At 44.0% G+C, this 23529-nt stretch overlaps 1 protein-coding gene across 10 annotated transcripts in view; it reads right to left on the bottom strand.

The window, feature by feature from the left end:
• The window catches only part of dab1a (DAB adaptor protein 1a), a 121975-nt gene that overhangs the window by 49250 nt on the left and 49196 nt on the right, over positions 1-23529 (bottom strand). For all 10 annotated transcript variants that reach the window (XM_050054138.1, XM_050054140.1, XM_050054143.1 and 7 more), the window contains exons 3-4: positions 8292-8431; positions 2130-2228 (exon numbers count right to left, since the gene is read on the bottom strand). In XM_050054138.1, the coding sequence (XP_049910095.1) occupies positions 2130-2228; positions 8292-8431 (239 nt within the window). The remainder of the gene's footprint in view (positions 1-2129; positions 2229-8291; positions 8432-23529) is intronic.

Genomic DNA, 23529 nt, shown 5'->3' with positions numbered 1-23529 from the left:
AGCTTTCCATGTAGGCGTGTGGAAAAAGCTCACTGCGTAGGCCTAGGAAAGGCAGAGAGGCCCCAGAACAAAGCAATACCATCAAATATAATACTGCAGTGGAAATAAAGTTTTCTTTCACTAAAGTGTTCCTGACTGAAATAAGTTTCAGCAAAACAGAACGCAGCCAGCTTCCGTTTTTTTGTGCAACACTTCCGGTCCAGCACTCTTGACCACTGTGTAAACGTCCCACGGTATTTGCTACAGTGACATTACTGCGCGCATGGAAATGTTTACATTACTGAAAGCAATTTTAAGGACTAACTTCAAATATTTGAAGTTAATCGTTAAAGAATAAATCACCTGGAAAGCTTTAAAAGGTAATTTGAAAGGTAACTTAGCCTACACAGAGCGGTGGAAATGTCCGTGCAGCTGCAGACGGGTGCGGCTGGATGATTGATGCGTACATGGTGAATCAGGTGCTATCAGAGCCGATCCGCGCATCCCTATGGCTTAATAATCAACTCAGTCAATAAAAACAAGCCGTCCTGTGTTAGGAGTGTATGTCGCTGACAGAAAGAAAGAAAGATAGAAAAGCAGCGTACACCTCACATATTTATTTCTCACAGGTGAGCACACGTTTGGCTGGCATGCAGAAGCACCGTCTGTGTGTCTGTGTGTCGAGGGTGCGAGCCCCAGCTTCAGCTGCTCAGGTAAAGAGGCTGTGTAGCCCAGTGTGTTTTTTCGCTGATTCGGTTCTGCAGGTTCTCTGCTGGTACACTGGAGACAGGGATCAAGCTGTTTGTCTCACTCGGGATAGATTGTGCTTTTTTTGATTCATAGTTTTTGATTGACGTGCGATTTATTCGTGTTTAGAGGGAATAATTTTTACCAGCAATTACTGGATAACGGAAACATGGGCACAGTTATCTATATAAAATACACAGACTAACTAATTAACTAGCTGATTGACTAACATAAACAACTGAAAATTGAAAAAAATTAGCTTGCACCGTTAGCTCCGGTAAGGGAAAGCAGCTGACCGGAAGTCACGCACAAAAACACTGAAGTTGATCACTATTTACTTCTGTGTTTGAAAATAAGGTGGATAGCCTGAGAGTAGTATGGGAGACAGATAGTCTGCAAAATTATGTTGCTCTGCACCCTCATAGTCCTCCCAATGGCTTTTGCAAGAGTCCTCCATGGAGAGAAAGATTGTGACTCGGCCGTCATGTTAACAACACTCAAGCCAAAACCAAATACTGCCCACCAGCCAGAGCAAACTTTCTCATTCTACATTAAAATATGTTAGACACAGTGACCGTTTAAGAAAATATAACAAAAACATTTTTTTTTTTTAAAGTTACCAACTACAACTTTAATTTTCCTTTATTTACACAAATGGAGGCAAAATGGCATTTTTAGTGAGGCCGTCCTCTAATGGCATCGCTAAGTATCCTGAGGAGTGTAGGCATTATATCTCTTGTTCAAGGATACTGTGACAGGTATGGCCAATTGGGGAATCGAACCTGGACAATACCTGTCAGAGGATCCTTGAGAAAGAAATCATTACGCTCTGTCGGCCACTTTCCCTTGAGCTGCAAGCACAGTCGCTCTGCAACAACTGAATTCACAGTTTATCTCTCCATAGAGTGTCCTCTGTTTATGACAGGTCCTACTGTTGTAAATCTCTGCGTTGTCAGTATATCTTTTTTTGTGATTTATGTCATTAAGGTGATTCTATGATCTCAATGAACAGTAAGAAAAAGATGGCTGGCACACCGACTGACAGAGGGAAATGAGAGATTAAAAACAAGTGGAGGAATGACATCAGTAGGACAGCAAAGCCTGCATAGATCCAGCCGGTCAACCAGAAAAGCAGCCATGTAAGACTTAAAATGCATAATCCTGGAGCATAATCTAGAACCAGTGTTGTCGCTGTTTTCTGAGAGGCAGACAATGGGATAGCCATGTTCTCTCATCTACGGAGGCCTTGTTCTCAGGGTTTCAATTAGGGCCTCCTGATTTCCCTGGGGGCCCCTCCCTCTCGTGGAGATGCCTCATTAACAGAGGAAACACGCATACACAGAAACACTGCATGCAGGCACACACACACACACAAACACACACACATTTGCGTCTGAGCTTACCCCTGACTTCTCATCAAAGATCTTGATCCCTCCAAAGGAAACGGTCAGAAACACCTTCTGTTTGTGTTCTCCTTTAGACCGTGCTGCTGCAGCTATACCCTGAGGACAGAGACACACACACACACACACACACACAGAGCAAACAGCCATGTTAGAAGCAGGTCAGAAACACATGAGTAGCGTCATTGAAAGATAAATCCATGAAGAGCATCTCTTTTGGCTCCCGTCTCTCCCAGAAGACCATTTTCTTGTTGGATTATCCATTTTTCTTTTACTTGTCAATAACAGTCAATATAACGCTCTACAAAATCAACAATAAACATCCTGAATTGGAATCACTCTGTAATCAGTCAGCTAATGGTCAAAGACAAATTCATCAGAGGTGGGGAGATCATTTTTCCATCCACAGTAGCCTCAATAATCCAGATTTTTTCCGTTTCCACTGTGAAAAGTTGTGGATGGTACCAATGGAGCCGTTCTGTACCGTCCCCATTAGTGCTGCTTGATAAAAATGTGTGATTGCGATTTGAGTGGACAATATCGCAATTGCGATTACAATATAATAAGTCTTCTTGCTTGATTCAGTGTTTCCCCTACATTATATTAGGAGGGCACTGACCTGACCTGACATAGTCAGCCATCAACAGACTGAGCACAGTCAAACACACTGCTCACACAGCAGCGCAGCACGGCACTGTACACACAGTGGAGCGAGCCTGTGTTGCGTTCAGGCGTTGTCACGTTAATGACAAATTCCAGCACGCCATAGCACAACACAGCAGCATGTCACGCGGGCCGAAACCGAGCAAAATTGCTCAATTTTTCATTTGTTATTATATAGTTTGTTATGGAGTCCGTGATTTCCCCGTGACACATACAAATGTTTGCGTAACTGTGCTTTGTTGCTTTATGAGGCTCTGGTGGCTTTTTTTTTTTTTTTTTGACCTCTGGTGGCTTTCAGTTGTCTCTTTGTCTTTAACGTCACTCTGCTCAGCTTTCTCTCACATGCACTCTTCCTACTTTTCTCTGTGCTGTCTCAAGTGCTGATATAGATTGGTCGTGTTGCCGTGGGATGTGGCGACTTTAGCCTCTGTCACACAGAGCGCAATTTTCGCGGCGCCCATCGCAGGTAGGGCGCAGAGCAAGCGGAGAGCAAGGCGCACAAGACAGGATTTGGGGGAGTACAGGCTCGTTCAGGAGCTACAGCTCCGTGGTGACCGCTTCCAGGTCTACTTCAGGCTCTTCTCTGCTACTGGACGTGTTGAGATGTCGTCACAGCGCATTGCAGCGAAATTAAACAATTTTTCAATTCGAGCGCAGGCTGGCGGTGCGCTCTCGTGCCGCGGTAGCACATACACAATGAATGGGTTCGTCGGCGGAGGTCTGCGCTTTGTGCGCTCTGTGTGAAAAGGGCTTTTAACTTTTAAACTTTTACACAGCACGTCTTAAGCGGCCTTCACATGATAAGAACAACGTGCTTCGCTCACCGCCAGGTGCGGCGCAGAGGTCAGAGGTAAACTCAGTCAAAGTTCAAATAATTTCAGCTCTGAGCGCAGTGCTCGGGCCGAAAATCCGAGCGGTGCGCGACGCCAAGGGTAGCGGTGCCGCTTTGTCAGGCCACCCTCTCCATAGACAAACAATGGGACAGCCAGCGCAAAACGGTTTTACAGTTGATCATGTGTAGAGGCCTTTACTGTTCACCGTCGCCGTACCTGAATCCAAAGTATCGCCATATAAAAGACGTTGGGTTTTTTTCGCCACCAACTCAGCCTGTTTATGGTCGTGCTCATGCTCTTCTTCAGTGTCTGTGTTGGTCAACGCTGCACGCTGGGTGGTCACCTGACCATACGTGCTACACACACCAGGATAGCTTGTGGACATGATGTCAACAAACTCCACACACTACAGGAGAGGCAGTCACGTTCACAGGCACACACGTTAATATTTATTTACATTAAATCGCAGCCTTTTATGCGGTTATGTAATCGCACAGCCTGACATCGCGATTGCGATTAGATTAATCGTGCAGCACTAGTCCCCATGTTTGGTCCCCCCTCTGTTGGGGTACCTAGCACACAGATCTGGTATTAAAAGGTGGAGCTATGAACACTGCAGTCTGATTGGTCAGTAGAGGACTTTTAGTAATGGGTGGATCTTCTGATTGAGAGGAATTACTTCTGTATGAGCCTACACATGTTTTTTTTTTTGGTTTATATATCTTAGTTGATTGAAATGCATCTTGGGAAATGCAGGAAATCAATAATACCTGACAAAATCAGACAAGGCAGGTACAGCAAAAAGTAAAATTGCAACAATGACACGACAACACAACTGATTTATAACTCTGTAAGTGTATCTAAGGGTGAAACTCCCCCTTATGTTCACCCCACCTCCATTTGCATAGGTGAGTCACAAAAGAAGAAGAAAAGAGAGGAGCGAGATCAGAGAATCGAGCGAGTCGGGCAAGGAGAGGGAGGAGCAGTATGAAAGAAGAGGTGGGGAGATCAGAGAAAAAGAGTTGATGGATTTCCTGTCTGAATAAATGAGGAGGTGGGAAGCTGTTTGATCAATGAGCTGTCTATCCTCTCCTCACCCCTCCATGCCCCGGCTGGATAGAGTTTTCACTACACATAAACAAAACGTAAATGTAATTTTCTCAATTCAAACATCTCCTGCGGTCCCATGTGTTAAAGGACAATTAATAATGAATAAGGCGCCACACACACACACACACACACACACACTCATTTGCAAAGTCTTACCTAAAGTTTTGAGGTATATTTGAACATTTCTAGCGTGAGAGAAGCAATGTGTTTTTCATATACATGCTCCAGTAAAGCACTTCACTATATCAGCTTGTTTGTTGTGACTTTAGTTATAAATGAATAAATAAATGCCGTATTTCTCCTCATCTTTATCCCCTTTCATCTCCCTCTCACCTATCATCCAAATGATCCACCTCCTATAAGCCTCCTCTCCTCTGCTAACTGCCCCATCTGTCTACCTCTCCCTCTAATTGTTCCTGTCCTTGCAAATGAGACATTCACCCCGATCCTCTTCTCATCCATATGGCTAACCTCCTAACTTCCCCCTGCACTGATCATCACCGCGCCTATAAATTATAACGTCCTTATTTTTGCCTCATCTCCTTCCAATGCTTCTCCTCTGGCAGCGTGCTAAAAAATGCAACAAACTATACACGTATGCACACACACACACACACACAGGCGCGGTTATGCTGTGATGTATAAAACATGCATATTTAAAAAATGGCCTCTAGAATATGCATAAATTTGAAGAACTATTCATGGACTTGCGACTGTGTATTGATGTTCAGTGGTTTTTGTGGGTCATGGTACTTAATGTGGCTGTAGGCAGTCATGTTATATTATGTCACTTCTTGCTACTAACATGCAAAGATCTGTGTACGTAGCAAGCTTCAAAGCTGTAGTTGGCAACGTTTATAAAATTAACTTTCTTGTTGTACTTCCTGAAACTGTCACTACATCCTGGCAGTAGTGCATGAGACAGAAACAAATCTTGCTTCTGATGGCATTTGCAAGAATTCACTGCAGCTGAAGGAAAACAACCAATCAGAGCCAACGAGTCTGCAGCTGTGAATCATGTCAATCACTGCTCCTCTATCAAACTCTCAAATTCTGCTACCGCATTGCCCATTTCTCACCTCAAATGTTTCACAAACATATTTTAGTGTACTGTTCAGCTGTAAAACGAAAGTTTGCTCCGGCTGGTGTGCTGGGCTTTGTTTTGGCTCCACTGTTGTCAACATGGCGGCTGGGTTACACATCTAAACACGACACTAAAATTTGTTTCTGAACACATTCGAGGCAAGAAATAGGCATTGCAGTAACATTTTTAATTCATATCAGGGCTGTCACTTTTTATTTAAAATTCAACTGTTTGTTCCAACATTGTTAATTTTCGATCTGTAATGACCTGTGTGAATTTAAAATTGACAGTCTATCAGCACAACAGACCGTTTAAGTAGTTTGCCTTGTGATCCAGCTGATGATCATGCTTGCCAACTCTCCCGATTCACGCGGGAGACTCACGATTTTTAACCCTATCTCCTGCGATGCTCCAGGTCAGTAATTTCTCCCGCTAATCTCCCAATTTTACGGTGAAGGAAACAAGTAATATTGTGGGGGATATTTGTCGCAGTATCTGGCAACCCTGGCCTGCCTGAGCGTATGAGGCAAGCTGGTGATGTGACTCAGTCACTCGCTGGAGGCAGTGATATGCCAAGTAGTGTTGATACTGCCGGAAAAGAAGAAGAAGAAGAAGAGGAAGAAGAAGAAGAAGAAGAAGTCACTCGCTGGTTTCTGTCTTCCGCTCAGTTCAGCGCCCAGACAGAGATGGATAGAGCAAGAGAGATACCTGACACTCCTCCGAAGAAAAGAAAAATTGAAAAAGAAAAAAAGAAATATGCTTCCAGATTCAACAAAGCGTGGACCGAGACCTTCCCCTGGGTTAGAGCCAGCCGGTGTCTGATGAAGGGCCTGTGCCCGAAACATCACGTGGTGATATTCAGATTAAATCTTGGGAGCTGTATCTAGTGTGCGGACTCAACTTTTTCTACATTCCAGCCGGTGTAGTACCCACCATGCGTTTTGCAAAGCTTGCAATGTTGATTTGCACAGTCAGTGGCACACACTTTTTAATTTGATGTGCAATAAATACTGCATACTAAATGCATTGCAGTGTAACCGCCTTATTATTTAGCCTTCTGGTACTCATTTCAACAATTGAAACTGCTCATTTTTTCATTGTCCTCAATGGTAAACAGAATCATTTATTGAATATCAAAGAAACAACATTTTCAGAACAAGTTTCTTTCATCAGGTTTAAAATACAAGCGAAGGAACCTTGTTCCTTGGGCCGATACACCGATGAAAAAAACATCCCCCTATTTTCCACAACCCAATGTTGGCAAGTATGCTGATGATGCTCTAAAATTTCATTATTAGCTTGACCTGCTGCATGTCCTCCTGACCTATCAATAAACTGGACTTAAGCGAGTATTGCTATTGTACAAGCAAATCCAACCTGAGTGAACAATCGCGACACCAAACTATCTGAGAAACAGTGTGTAAAAGTATTTTGAGTTGTACACCGTGGATGGAGAAGTAACGTAGTGTTATACTGTTTGTTGTATTTTTACTCTACTATAATGACAAATTTTCAGATTCACCTGCTAAAATTAGATGACATTTGAATTTATTTGAACAAATTGAATGTTTCAAATTTGTCTGATTTTGATTTTTTGGAAATGTGAAAGCCCAAATTCATATTTGACGAGCACGGCGAGTTTGACCACAGTTCACAGGCAGTGACTGACTTGGAAGTACTTCAGTCAAATCAGATTTAGGCGTTTAATATGGATTTTCAACAATTCTTTGTTTTGTTTTCCATATAACATTTAAAGGTTTGAACGTGGCTCAGCGGGACGTTCAGTGTGACAGCGGCATTTATGGTATATAATAACAAGCTAACTGAGCTAACGACAGTTCGGAAATATGCAACAACAGTTTTTGCAGACGTCAGATATCAAACAAAAGCCAGAGTCTGTGTTGTATTAAGTGTCTGTGAGCTGTAAATTCACCACTTCCAAGCAGAAGAAAGAAGATAATATCTCAGAGCCTTGTGGTGGAAAGTTTCTCCTCTGTGCTGCTGCATCACGTCTGCAGCTGTCTGCACCAAAGAGTAGCGTAAAAGTCAAGAGCGCTCACTCCGCAGCAAAATCTGGGGACCAAAACTTCCCCAGCAGTACGCTAACTAGTGGAGAACGAAAAGGAGTGCTCAACTTGAAGCAATCTCAGCTGACTGAGGGGTCTCTGACTGACACATCGAACCTTCAACCTTTAAGGGGCAGCCCTACATGATTGACAGCTGCATTTGAGACAATTTTTTTGTTTTGCTCACTTGCAGTGGATTCTTGCAGATGCCATTAGAAGCAATAGGAGGAGGCAGAGTAACATGATTTTTATCACAGAACTGACACTGTTAGCAAATATGACAAAAAGCTATTTCTATAAAAGTCACCAACTGTAGCTTTAAGCAGTAAATTAAAAGAGCACGTACATTCTTAATTTACGGCGCATTAACAGAAAGAAAAGAGAAGAAGAGAGAAACGCTCCTTACCTTGAGCTTCATCATCGAGTCCTGGCAGAGTTTGTCTCCACGGGCAGCAGTGACCTCGTCCAGGCCGATGAGCTTGGCCTTGTAGCGGACGCCATCACCCTTAAAACGCCTGATGAGAGCCGCCTCGCTGCGATCCTGCCCTGCAGACACACACACACACACGCTCTGCAGTCTACAGTACATCTTCCAGTCAAGGACCTCCATCTCCCTCAGACCAGTGCTATTACCCCGGGATCATCAATCACATGGACCACAAAAGACTTCAACAGTAATCTCACAAAAAAACAACCATGGTGCAGGTCAAAGATACTCATGGTAGCAACATCTTGTTATGTTGCTAAGTCAGATTGGAGGCTTTGGGGCATTGAACTGTGGTATCATATGAATGGCACCGGTCAATACACTCAGACACGTTAATCAATGAAAATTCAGCGGGATTAGAGTTAAAACTGTGACTGCTCTCCTCTCCGGCTATTCCTCCTGCGAAATAATGGTGTGACATTTTGTTCTTATCTCCACCGTCTCCCTCGGTCCTCCCTCTCTCCTCACCCTCTATTGTGTTGCGAGATTGTCGGCATTGTGCGGATGCATTAGTGAGTGTCGTGATGGCGCGGGTGTGTTGACCTTGCTCTTGTCCAGGAAGTCTGTATGTTATCTCCTGAAGTGACTACAACTACCACTTCACACACAATACAGAACAGAGAAAGAGAGACAGAAGAGACGCTCAAAAGGCTAAACTCTCTTTCTCTTTGTGTCATGCTCTCTCCGTCTTCCTCCAATTCTGTTTCTCTATCTCTGACCTGCAGTGCGCAAATATTTCATCATAAAATATTGTATAGGTGAAACACTCCTGCATCTGTGTGTGTCTCTGCATCGTGTTTCTGAGTGTGTGAGCGAAAGACTGCAAGAGCGATAGTGAGAGGGAGAGGCATAATGATAATGCAGCATATTCAGATAATATATTGAGGCATTAGTTCTGTACTCTATAACAGCGTGACTCTTGGAAGGTCATAGTCGGAGTGATGGAAAGGTCCCACTCCTCCTCTCTTCGTTCTTCCACACTCCCTTCATTCACACAGAGTCCCTAAAGCACTGCAGTATCGTAGAAACGAGCCCTTTAACCGCAGGCGAGAGCATCGTGTTATATGGCTCTATTGAATCACCTTTGTCCGACACTAATCTCCCACCTCCCTCGGCTTTTGTCTGCCGGCCTGCACATGAACACACACAAACATGCCCAACTTTAAATGCATTACATGAATTGAATTATATTTACGTGGGATTTCTAGAGGTTGGACGATGTTTGAGGACATTTAAGGCTACAAAAGGCCTCATTATGAGAGGAATTACAGGATTCTAGTGCTGGATTACGCCTTGCCATCATAGCCCTGCACTATAGACTGTGTAATAAAGACAGACGACATGAAAGCTCCCAAAGAGTGAAGCTAAAACATCTGGATAATCCTCTGGTGGCTGGCTGCTGCACAGGTCATAAACCCTGACCCTTCCATGTTAGCGGATGGGACATGGGCCAAACTAAAACATCAAAGTAGGAGTCAAATTAATTTTTCCCAGTTTGGGTAGGTTTTATCACGCTGCTGTATGTTCAGGCGTTCCTTTTCCTGATGAGTTTGGTTTTAATTAGGTATTTGATGCTATAAAAAAAAGGGGTTGACATCATGACTGACAGCTATGTGTGCCAATCAATGTTCTCGCAATCAATAGCTCAGTAGGGGTGTAACAATCCATCAATCTGGATCGATATATCAATTCAATGATCCACTATCCAACATCATTGATGCAAAGTGAAAACATCGATCGATATCATCTTATAGGACATGCTTTTATTTTGAAAGTCTGTGTCACTGTCAAACAGCCGCAGGCAGATGGAAAGCAGCTGAGAGAAAGACAACGAGGATAACTTTATTTATTTAGTGGAAATATTTTGGGTTTCGGAGAAATTAGGGGTCAACAGACAGAGCACATGACGTACGTAAACAATGCCATTATGAGATAAAACACAACATCTCCACTAACTTCCCAGTACAGCGACATTAGCTGCTGTTTCAACAATGTTCAGCTGAAAAGACGTGCATGCAGACTGAAATTCAACCAAGCTGTTCTGTCGGGAGATGCAGAGACTTGAATCAAAATCATATCGTGGCAGACTTTGTAATATCTGCAAGTATCGTATCATTATCCAAAGAATCGATATAATATCGTATTGTGATGAAACTGGTGATTTACACCGCTTTAGCTCAGTGGCCGTATCCAGGATACTTTGGCTTTATTTTCCTGCAGTGAGAGGAAGTGGAGACACGTCGTCCATCTATATATATATATATATAAAGCTTATGACCTGCACTGTGAAAGCAAACACAGCAGGTTTTAAAGTCCAAGGCTGCTGGAGATCATGTTTATTAAAATGTATTTGTCTGAAAATCTTCCCTGTCCCATGTGAAGGAAAAATGGGCAAACTAGTTAACAACACTTCACTCTGTTCTCCATTGATAAAAAAACAATGCCTACACACACACACATACACGAGCGCACACACACACAAATATTGTGTGGCTGAGCTCATTCCTCTGAATCATTGAGCAGACACACACTCAGTCACAATCCTACTTAGAGTAAATCATGACTGTCTGCCTCAAAGTCTTGGGAGACAAAAGAGCTGAAGAACATCTGTCCTTATTTTGGAGAGAGTGAGAGAGAACCGCTCTCTCTATTGTGTGTCAAGTCTCAGTTGGGCTGAGATGAGAATAAGTGATTAAACCACCGGAGGATTGTTTCTGTTCGACGCGGGGACGTTTGAAGACATTTAAATATTGCCTTCATTAAAGTTGAAACAGTCCCGTGAAATGTGCACACAGGCGAGAGCGCTCATAAACAAGCATGTTCGCTCAGCGGCTACAATGACCCGCCATCTCTCTCCCCTGTGTAAGGAACATGAAACATGCTACTACCACTGCTGTGTGTAAAGAACACATTCATACTGTACAGTACAGTATAACTGTCACATCCAAACACGAGTCGCCTGTCTGGAAAAACCACAGCTTCAAATCTCTTTGACTGCTTGTGAAAACAAACCAGGAAACTTTAACTTAATATTTGGGAAGAAGTTCCATTTTTATACAGCCAGTCAGAATTAAAGGTGCCCTGTGGAGCTTCCTTGTAAACAAACATTCAGTGTTACTCACAAAAACACATTAAGTGTGCCACCCAGGTCTAACAATGTGTTGAGTGCATTGCGTGCCTCATAAAACATTTGCAAAGCCGATTGTTAATATTTTAAATTGTGCTTTGTTTATGTTTACTTGCAGTCTTCTTCTTCCTTGCCTTTGTTACCACACAGATATATAATGGTATGAAAATTTCATATCACGATGGCGACCAAAATTATTACAATTATCAGTATTATCAGGGTGTTGTTAAAATGTGCTGAAGAGTACCAACACACATGCTGAAATAATTTCACCAGGTTATATATTGAAAAATAACAAATAACAAATAAAATAAAATCTGCAGTAGTTTCTGTTTACGGTAACATTTAAATAATAACAAAGCCAATACTTTGTGTAGACATCCATCCATCCATTCGGGTCGCGGGGGCAGCAGGCCGAGCAAAGCACCCCAGACATCCCTCTCCCTAGCAACGCTTTCCAGCACCTCCTGGAGGACCCAGAGGTGTTCACAGGCCAGATGAGATATGTAATCCCTCCAGAGTGTTCTGGTTCTGCCCCGAGGCCTCCTACCAGTGAGATGTGCCCGGAGCACCTCCAGCTGGAGGATCCTGATCAGATGCCCGAACCACCTCAACTGACCCCTTTCTACCTAAAGGAGCAGCGGCTCTACTCCGAGCTCCCTCCAGATGTCTGAACTCCCCACCCTATCTCTAAGGCTGAGCCCAGACACCCTACAGAGGAAACTCATTTCAGCCGCCTGTATCCATGATCTCATTCTTTCGGTCACTACCCAGAGCTCATGACCATAGGTGAGGGTTGGGATGTAGGTGGACCAGTAAATCGAAAGCTTCGCCTTCCGGCTCAGCTCCCTCTTCACCACGACGGACCAGCGCAGCACCTGCATTACTGCAGAAGCCGCACCAAACCACCGATTCATCTCACGCTCCATTCTACCCTCACTCCTGAACAAGACCCCGAGATACTTGAACTCCCTCGCTCTAGGCAGTAACTCTCCCCCAAACCGTGGGGGCACCATGGCCTCAGATTTGGAGGTGCCGACTCTCATCCTGACCGCTTCACACTCCGCCCCAGTGCATGCTGGAGGTCACAGTGTGATGAAACCAACAGCACCACATCATCTGCGAAAAGCAGAGATACAATTCTGAGGTCCCCAAACTGGACCCCTTCCTCCCTCTGGCTGTGCTCGAGACATATGTGTAGACATATGAAAACCATATCAAATGTGTATTAACATTAGAGATAGCCTGTCTGTGAAAGGCATACTCGAGTGAACGTGTCACTGCAGATTAGGGTTGGGTCGGTAAAAAAACGCNTGCCATAGTGGCGCATTCCTTGATTTCGTCGAGACTAAATTGTCCGCCATTATCGACTCCCCGTCACTATTAAACAAACTCCAGGCTACAGTAGAGGCGCATGCGCACTCACACCTCCTTGCTCAGTCCCCGCCCCACCCCCTCTCTCTCCTACTTGCTGTGCGCTTGGTGAAGAGGCAGACACAGGTGCTCACAGACTCGGGCGTACTAAGCGGAGTGGATTCCGTGTAAAAATGTCCGTGAAAAATCCCAGCGATGTGAAAAATACATGCCAAACAGTCATTTGTGTGACACTGGTGCGCGGAATGGAGTCTGCGCGGTCGTGCTTTGCGCGCACAGGGCTTGCAGACGTCCACTTTTACCGGGCGGACCTCCGCGGCGTCCGCTCCGCGTACGTTCTGCCTGAGTATGCGGTCTGGTCGGTCTCAAAAAATAAAACCCGGTCCAAGACGGAGTACCGGACCGAATTGGTATTACCGAGAACCGACCCAACCCTACTGCAGATGAAGACAAGGGCAAAGGAGGTGACATCAACAATATGCTTTTACAAAGAGAAGCATTCTACATTTTCACCCTAAACACCCTCTCGGAGTTTGATCTTAAACCTTTTGCGACTGGATAGATCTTTAAAAAACAATATTTTCTTTGGTATAATTAAAATATTTATTTTTATTAATGCCTTTATGAATCTGAAGTAAATATCAATACCATTTTTACCATAGCTGCCCCTACCTTTGAAGTAATTTATAAAATGTTGTTAGAAATACATGCACTCATCTGAGGATAAATTTCTTCATTGTTATATCGTCTGCAGGACTTTATAACTGAGTGAATGAATGTACAGTATATCTGTGTGTTAAATAACAGTGGATGTGTCCAGCTGCTTGTGTCTCAAGGGAACAGCAGTTTTCATTTGAGTTTGACATTTAAGACCTGCTCCCTCCATCTGCATCCATCACCATTACTGCTGCTATACTTAGCACACCGAGGGAGAGAAACGCAGAGAGAGGGAGAAGTCGAGAAAGGCCAAGAGGGGAAGACAGAGAGAAAAGGGTAGAGGGGGTCCAGGGTTACTTCTCCTGCTGAGTGGTTTATATTATTACCTTTTGGGAGCATGTTCCATGATAAGCCCTCCCTGTGAGTGTGTGCATGTGTGTGCACGTGTGAGTGTGCGTGTCCCTGTGTGTCAGCAGGGGAAGCATTCGGTCTGCTGTAAAAAAAAATGTCTGTTATTGCTGTGACCCTGCTGAGCTTCAAACACAACTAATGAAAGAATCTTCCGTTTCATCTGTCATGGCTGTTACACACACACACACACACATACACACACAAAAGCTTAACGTCTTCCTCTATCATCAGAAACCCAACCAAGCACATGAGCACACACCTACCATACAACACTAATTAAAGAATCTTCTGGTGCATCAGTCGTGGCAGCTCCACAGGTGAACACACACACTCATTTTTACACTCATTCACAAATACAAACTTCTACTCACATCTGCACAGCCCAACATGTAAGACCACACCATATAAACAGCTACAGTGCCGCACCGGAGTCGTAATGTCTGGCATTCAGCTTTCTGGGCTATAGTAAAGCAGTTAATACCTCGTACAGTGTGTGTGTGTGTGTTTGTGTGTGTGCGAGTACTTGGTATGCAGGGATGGTCTGACTGTCTGTCTGAAGCAACAAGCAAAGAGGGAGGGAAGGACATAAAGCGCAGAGCAAAGGATGGAAAGGAGGAATAGAACGTGATGGATGGATGAATGAGCGAGGCCTCCATTGGATAAATGTCACTCAGGATTAGAGCGTTATGACAGGCAGAACCCCCCTGACTCTCTTCTCTCTCTCTCTGTGTCACACACACACACACACACACACACACACACACACACACTGACTTCCACAGGTGATAGATGGCAGGTGACTGCTGGTACAGTACGCCTAGCCCTTCAGGGAAGCCCCTAGCATCGCCCCTGGCAGCTGTAACCATCTGCCTCCTGTGTGCCCCTCCATCACCCTCTTCCAACTAGTTCCCCTTTTAACCTCCTCTGCTCCGCTAAAGCCCCAACCCCCCTTTGTTCTGCATGACTCTTCCGCTTTGCTCGGGTTACATTTAGATTACATACATATTGGAATCAGATTTCTTCTTCTCCTGCAAAATTCCTAGACACTGCACTCACCAAAGTCATTCCTGAGATACTGAAAACTCGGCAACATGGCTACACTGACGAGTTGTAATCAAGCCAACAGTTAAGACAGAGTAATATTTGCAGGTAAAACCCAAGGGGTTATGTCCAAGCCTGAAAAGTGAAGCCAATGCAGAAGTGCCTTAAACCTGCATTCTTTGTAATGGCCAACAGGGGGCGACTCCACTGGTTGGATGTAAGTCTGGGAGAAAATGAGCCGACTTCTCACTTGATTTATGACCTCAGTAAACTTTATCCTACCGAGTTCATGGTCTCAATAGCTAGTTTCAAATCTTATTCAATAGAGCATGATGTTCATTTTGTAAACTATGGTCCCAATAGAGTGAAATAGACGGTATATTCATTTATTCATACATTTAAGATAGAGTTCCTTGCAGCATCTGTAGCTCGCACTGAGGAGAAGATAACCCTGGTCCTGAGTCAGAGATGCGCTGAGACGCCCCCCAAGGCACTGGACTTAACTTACAGAAGTGAGGGGAGAAAATGGAGCGTACAAAAGGTGTGAGAAGGAGGAAAGATGCAGATTCATTCATTTATCTTCCGTAACCGCTTATCCTGTTGGGGGTCGCCGGGGGTCTGGAGCCTACCCCAGCTGAAATTGGGCGAGAGGTGGCATACACCCTGGACAGGTCACCAGACTATCACAGGGGTGACACATAGAGACAGACAACCATTCACACTCACATTCACACCTACGGACAATTTAGAGTCACCAATTAACCTGCATGTCTTTGGACTGTGGGAGGAAGCTGGAGTTCCCGCAGAAAACCCATGGTGACACAGGGAGAACATGCAAACTGCACAGAAGGGCTCCAGGAACCCTCTTGCGACAATGCTTACTGCTGCACCGCTGCACCGCTGCACCACCCTAATAGTAGTAAAATAGGATGTGGCTACCTAGTGTCTGACTAGTTGCAACCATGGCGGTTTCCTCCGGTTCTTAGTCAGATCCACCCCTTGATCCTTCACAGCTCCACTGTCTCGTTCAAATATGGTCACCTCTGGCACCAAAAGACCAAGATGGCGAAGGCCAAAATGCTGAACTCCAGGCTACAGAATGATAGTCCCTAAACCAATGGGTGACGTCACTAAGGCTACATCTACATGTTTTATACAGTCTATGGTAAAAGCTGAAATACAGGTAATAGTTCCTTATTCCTCAGGAAAGCTGCTGCATGCACAGCTACTGTGATAGCCCTTTTCCATACACATATGCTGGCTTGGCTTGACTTGGCGCGTTAGCCCAGTGCTGCAGGGATTTGCGTCTCCATACAACTGTCTTTAACTCATGACACCCAACGATCCAATGGTCGTTTGCTAGTGGCTACTTCTCATTGTGGATTTTCAGGTTGTTGTTTACAATGTTGCTGCTTATTGCTTGAAAAACAAAGACGGGATGACGGAATGGATCGAATCACTGAATTCTGACGCTAAATAAGGATGATGCAGCCTATCAGACGCAACCTGCTTGGCGGTGTGCTTTGACAAAACTCCGGAGATGGTCTATGGAAATCAATGCAGCATGGTGTGACTCGACACAGCATGGAAAAGCCACATCAGTACAGTAACTCAGTATTAAACCAAGAATTTGGTCTATAAACTGTGATGTATGTTTTCAATGGACAGTATGACTCATAATTTTTTTTAAATTTTACTCTTCGTCTGATCGACTGCTCGTGTATCTTACCCCATCAAACTTCTTGCAGTAGTATTAAACTGTAATGTCCCTTGAATGTAATCACAGTCACTCTTGTTGAAATCGACAGTCACTTTGTCTGGCTTATTTCCTGTTCACAAGAAAAGCTCATTTTGTTGCCATCTCATTTGCCTGCCACATGACCTATTCACTCATACAGTTCCAGTACAAAAGGTTAGAACTGTCCTGCTTTTAGACAGATGTTAATGTGTCCAAACACGCTTCAGATGACCTGCAGAGGTATTCGGGGTGATCTTCAATGGTGCAGTTTTTCTCCATCCAAATGCATGCTGATCATCCAAGCTGAAGATTGAAGCCAAGTGCAAAGGGTTTAAAGTGTACGGCCAATAGCGCATAACAGTCTAGTCCATTAATTTCATTAGACAATAGAGACTAAAGCTGTTAGTTTGAGGCCACTGAGTATGAGTGAGAGATGCAGCAGCTCTCTATGCATACGAAAGGTGGACTTTCCTGGTTTGTGACAGGAGGTTGTTAGCGTCTTCCTGTTCCTATTTCTGTGGAACACCTGATATTCCTAAAATGTGATGTTAGTGGCACAAAAGCTGATGCCACTGCTTATTTTCAGCAGGCCTGTATTGTTTACTGGTAAAGTGAGTAGCTCGTTTCACTGTGCTTCAGATGAAGAAGCACCCAGAGGCTCTTAACTACAGCTGGGATGGTTCCCAACAAACACTCAACAGCACATGAGGGAACCCAGCAGTTACTCTCCAATTAATCCTGCTTCTAAACCCGCTGCCGAATGTGTGTGAGAGAACGTGTGTGGGCTTTTTGTGCTTTCTTTACCTATCAGAGACTTGTTCAGATGAAGCGCTCACTCATACCCACTCTAACACAGACTCCTTTAAACCCACAAACAGCATGTGCCAAGAAAACAACAAGTTTCCCCTTCTGCTCATGCTTAATTCTGGCCGATTGATTTGGCACACAAAAGCTCACACTTGACTGAGTATACGCATATGCGCATGTTACAAAAACATAGCCGTAGTTGCTGAAGTGAAACGCCGGGTGTAAAATGAGATTATAAAGTAATGTTGCCACTCATCAAATAAATGAGTGCTGTGCGTTTGCTAAGGTTCATTTTTTCTGTCTTATTTGCAATATGACTGCTGTTGTGTTTACCAAATGAAGATGCTTCTTTCAAGCGCAAGTAATTCATCAAGAGAGAAGGCTTTAGAGTTAAACTAAGTAAAGTAAGACTTCTGGGTGATCTAAAACAGCTATAGTGGGGTAGTTTTTCTTCTCTCATCCCAGCATTCCATCAGTGTTTCTTTCCCCCTTTTCCCCAGCTCCATCTCCCTACCCGCCACCCGCTGCTGTGACCTGGATGACAGTGGCACAGCCAGAGACCTGAGCTATCTGTGCATGAAAGTGTGTGTGCACACGTGTGTCCCAAGGCATCCAGAACTATCCTCACCAGCAGAAAAACATTAGAGTTGAAAATACGTTAGGGACAGACGCAACATACTGCCCATTATCATCCCGTTACCCCACCCCCCACACACACCCTACACCAAGGTCACTTTGGAAAAGCAGACAGAGAAATCTTTTGACTTGTGTATGGTGGGAGTTGGATAACAGACACACCTCCAAAACTTTTTTTAAAAAAACATTTGTTTTTATAGCTTTTGACGGCACAGGCACTTTGTATGTCATTTAAAACACTTTCAGTAGGAAGTTAAGTTCTGTTAACCTGGAAATCCAGATGCCCCGCCCCTAGCAAATTCGAATTTGCTCTGCATGGGGATCTGGCCCTGACGAGCAGAGCCCGGTGAATCGCCATTGGACCAATCAGATCAGTCTATCTGGGCAGGAGTAACACGATGAGGACAGCGCTGCGTCGTAGGAGTCGAAAAGTAAACAGCCAAGATGGCAGCTGCCGAAGGACCGCGTCCATTCTATTCAGCTTAGAAGAAACGCTAAGCCAACTACACTTATCTTTTTCCTTGAGAGAGGAACAGAAGACTGCCCTAGAAGTCTTCGCTTCCAGGAAGGACGTTTTTGCCGTTTTGCCGACAGGATACGGCAAAAGCATAATACATCAGTTAGCCCCACTGGTTGGCAAACAAATGGGGCTTAGTGCAATGAATACGTCACCTTGTTTTTTGCTCTGATTGGCCATCGTGCTATCCAATTGTGTGCGGCGGCATTTGAAATGCCTCAGTTAGTGCCGCCCCTTGGGTAGTAAGGGTGTATCGGTGAGGGCCAGACTCAAAATCTTTCTAGATTTGAGTCTGGATTTCCAGGCTAAAGTTCTGAAGTTGAACAGAATAAATAGCAAACCTGGAACCTGTATGCCAATTTTACCCTTGAAAGTGCAAGACAACATTTTAAACAGGCAACTCGGGGCTCTGTGTCGTTGTGCAAAGCTACAACAACATGTTTCCAGTTCAAACTTGTCAAATATGGCAGCTTAGTCAGTGGCCCTACGCTTCAAACGATGATGCTATAGGTACCCATCAAGTGTGAGTTTTGGATGTATCCGTTTTCGTTTCCACTTTCCCAATTTCCACTTGTTACATGCTACAGTGTCTTTCAAAACAAATGCCAGTCTTCTCAGGAAATGCAGGTTTCGCCACCAAAACTACCTCAGGTTTAGGACGCTTCCTTTTGTGAATATGGAGGGAAGCAGCTCTCTCAGGGTGCCATGGTGAAGACGGCAGGCGGCAAAGAGGGAAGAAAAAATTAAGTGTCCAGATGAGCTCAGGGTTCCTGTTCAACCTCATGGGAAGGCCATGTTTATTGTTTTGTGGTTAAGGCTGCAATAAAGCCATTGTTGGTGAACGGCACCGGAACGCCTCGCCATCCTTTCTTCTGCAGAGTGGTCTGGACCACGAGAAGCTAGTTACCAGCTGATAACGTGCCAAGCTAAATTAATGTAAATAAGCCAGCATGTTCCCAACTCTGGTTCGGAGCTGGTAAGCTGTCACTGAGAGAGCTAGCAACATGAAGACGATGTCGCACACCAGTAACTACATTCTGTGGTTGAAAAAACTCAAGTTGCCTCCTGGATTTCACACAGGACGCAAACACTCCTGAGTGAAAGTCCTGTGTGTGTTTGACCCATCCACGACACCCTGCTCAGACTGTCTTGTTCTTTCTATGATGTTACTGCCCTGGACAGAATTACATTGGATTTAGTTGACAGCCTGGTTCTTCTTATACAGATACTGTAGGGAGCCTTGTGTGTTGGGAAAAGATGCCAATTGACCAGGTTGCCATATTTGACGCCCTGGGAATGAGAACAGGTCGCAACACCACATGATCTGCCATATTTCGACTACTGGATAAAATGAGGGTTGTTGCTCTCACAGCTTCTCCTCCTCTTCTCACAGCTTCAGAGATGTAGAGTGGAGAAAAAACGCCTTCATATTTCCCATGTAGAGCTTATACATCTTTAAAGCTGAGGAAAGTCTTGCTGACATGAATTCAAAGTGAACACACAATAAACATTACGAGTAGGAGCCTGGTTTTAGGCAGACGTTCTTGGATCCTACACACCACAGTTATGCGACTGAACTCTTGGCATTTTCAGACCACTGATCAAATTAGTTTTCATGATTCTCCAGGTGTCTGCTAGGTGGTGCGGTTGGGAATAACAACACATTAAAAGAACAAGTTTAAGAGGAAGCATTAAAACAACACAAAGTACACAGATATGCCCGTCTTCTGGTAACTGGCAACATGTTTTGGCTATTTGTCTGAAGTGTGGTGCAGTGCTGTGCAGATATTTGGAATTCATGAAATGCTGGTTCACTAAACTGATGTGCCTATTACACTTTAGTAAAGTTTAAAAATACTGAGATCTTTTTAACTATATCTCCCAGCTCTACCACATATTTTGCTGCATTGAGTTGTAATTGAGTCGTTCTCTTAGATATGCACACACTCACTATTTTTCTTTGCATTGATCGCTGTATCCAGCAACAAACCCGCTGAGGATTTTATGAGTGTGCGCACGACTATCATGGCACGAGTTAAATTTCAGTGCTCCCTTACCGGTATGCGGCGAAGTCGAACTTTAGGAAATGCTTGAAGCTTTAAATACAGCACTACTCCCTGCCCTGTGCCTGCACTCTTCAGCATGGCATCATTCTCTGTGGCTAAACTGTTTCCATACATGTGTGTTCTGTTTTACAGAATCTTACTTTCACTATAACATGTACACCTGGAGAGAGGTGCCCAGCTGACGTTAGCATGATGTTACACACTGAAATTGTTGTTTGTGCAACACGGTGTTGATTAAGACTTAATGACCACCACCTTCCACATCATCTGAGCCCTGTTTTCATCTGAGGAAATGGATTTCATACAAACACACAACAGAACATGAACACAGCATGTTCTATAGTGAAATAAGGTGATTTAATCACCTCCTCTACCTTTTCATTCCACGTCGGCCTTTTCTATGTTCTCCCCAGTCTAATAAGGAGCCAACAATAGCTCTGCTAGCATGAGGCCATTCTCAGCGCTGTGAACTCCCTCTCCCTCTGTCTCTCCTCCTCCACCCAGCATCTCTCCGTCTATGTAGGACTCTTGGTGCTAAAGCTCGTTTCTCGCCCCGGCTTTAATTACAAGGTAATTGGTCTCACTAACGAAGGGAAACATGGCTTGCGAGTGTGCATGTGACTGGGTCTGTGTGCATATGTATGTGTGTATGCATGTGCATGCGTTTTGTTTGTGGGTGCAGCTGTGTGTGTTCTGGGCTCTGACAGGGTATCAGAGAGCGGGCTGTGTAAACAAGCCGCTAGCATCCTGTCATGCAACACTGAAGCGGTTCCCCCCTTGGACTGCACTGTCGGTCGCCCCTGAGCCGCCACTCTCTCTCTCTCTCTCACACACACACACACACACACATGCTCAATTCCAGCTCTGCATTAATGTTCATATAGTGCTGCAATAGAACAAGTAGTTCTTCAAAAGAAGCAGAATTCTTGTCATTCTTGTGTTAGTTCCTTACCTGAACACACATACACACACACACACGCAATTTAGTCTGTTCAAACACTAAAAGACACTTCTGACTGAAAAGTGTCAAAACTATTTGTTTCCTAAATCCCACAGTCTGTGTGAACAGGAGATGCGCTCGCTTGTGTGTAAGTCCGCGCGTGTGTGTGTTTATGAACGGATGTGGGTGTGTGTGTGTGTGACTGTCAAACACTAGAGGCCCCTTTTTCAAAGCATTAGGAAACACAGAACACAGGTAACTCCTCAAAACACAGCAGTCCTCCTTTTATGCCAAGGCGAGTGTGCCAGAACAAAGCCTTCTCTCATGTCTGTCATCTCTGCCAAAATATGGAACCACTTGAAGTTGTTGTCCTTCCCCTCTCTATCTTTCTGTTTCTCATCTTGTGTAATGAACCCCTTCCCTTCATTCACTCTGCCGGGGTCCTGGAAGAGAGGGATGGAGCAAAGGAGGACTGAGGAACATCACAGAGCATGAAAAGGAAAAGGAAGCTCTGCCATCTGCCAGAATGTTCCTCCATGTCTCTGACTCTCTCACATCTCCTCACTGTGTACACACTATCACAATCATCCTTTAAGTCAAACTGTAATTAAATTGCTTGTTTTTTTTCAGTCAGCACCATAAAGATTGTCTTTGTAAATTTAATTACATGTCCTGCTGTCTCGTTTCAGAAAATAAATCAGTACAAAGAAAGAGAAGAATTTGAATTTAATATTTCTTTTGCCTTGTTTTATTAGGTAGTTACAGTGTAGAGACAGACAGGAAATATAGAGAGAGAGTAATTCTGTTGTTCTGTTGCCTGACTCGGATGTTTGAGTTGTGTGTGATGAATGAAAGAAAAGGAGGCACGCAGAATTGGAAAAGGAGAAAATAAACTCCACAGCAGATGATCTGCTGAGTGTTTGATAGTTATTTTTTTATGCTTTAGAACAAAACCACCATGAAACAATCAGTAAATAAAGTTTGATGTCTTTACAACAACACCTCCCTGTTTTGTGGATGAAGCCGTGGGTCGACACAAGTTGCTGAAACGTCTGTGTTTGATCAGTCAGCTCTGCGAAACTTAGCCTCTAAAGTTTCTGAACTTTTGTTAAGTACTAACCCTTAAAGAGGAACTTTTGTTGTTAGTGCTAGACAATGTGGCCTATAAATAATATTGCAATATTTTTAGGTTATATCACAATACACAATATATATCTCCATATTCAGAAATGTCTTAAAATACTGTAGACTACTAAAATAATAAACTACTAATTAAAGTATTGTTAAAATAAAGTTAAATAACGTACTGTTATATTAAAGTTTAATAAGTTATTGTTAGAATTAAGTTAAATAAGGTTTTGTTTCAATGAAATAAATCAGAGTGGAACCACTGACACTTTTATTCTGAAGCACCCGGCTCGTCTCATGGTTCTGCTGTTAACTTTAAGATTACGGTCAACAGTTAGCTGTTAGCGAAAAGTTAAACTGAAATGTGAGGATCTATTCACTGTGACAGGAAAATAAAAATAGCAGCTCTCCAATTCATAAATGTATAGCATTTTCAAGTCACACTGGTGCTCCATGGTTGAAAAATGCAACTAAATGGTCGTGGTCTGGAGCCCTGCAGATGCAAAAACACACCTGGTTGTACACTCCCGCCCAGGAGAGAAGGGTCTGGAGTGTGTGTGTGATGCATCATGATGCTGTTGGCTTAAAGGGATAGTGCACCCAAAAATGAAAATTCAGCCATTATCTACTCACCCATATGCCGAGGGAGGCTCAGGTGAAGTTTTAGAGTCCTCACAACACTTGCAGAGATCCAAGGGGAGAGGAGGTAGCAACA

Source organism: Epinephelus moara, chromosome 10 (genome assembly GCF_006386435.1).
Source record: "Epinephelus moara isolate mb chromosome 10, YSFRI_EMoa_1.0, whole genome shotgun sequence".
NCBI classification, from domain to species: domain Eukaryota; kingdom Metazoa; phylum Chordata; class Actinopteri; order Perciformes; family Serranidae; genus Epinephelus; species Epinephelus moara.
The sequence above is the reverse complement of the archived record's forward strand: the minus strand, read 5'-3'. Positions and strand labels throughout refer to the sequence as shown.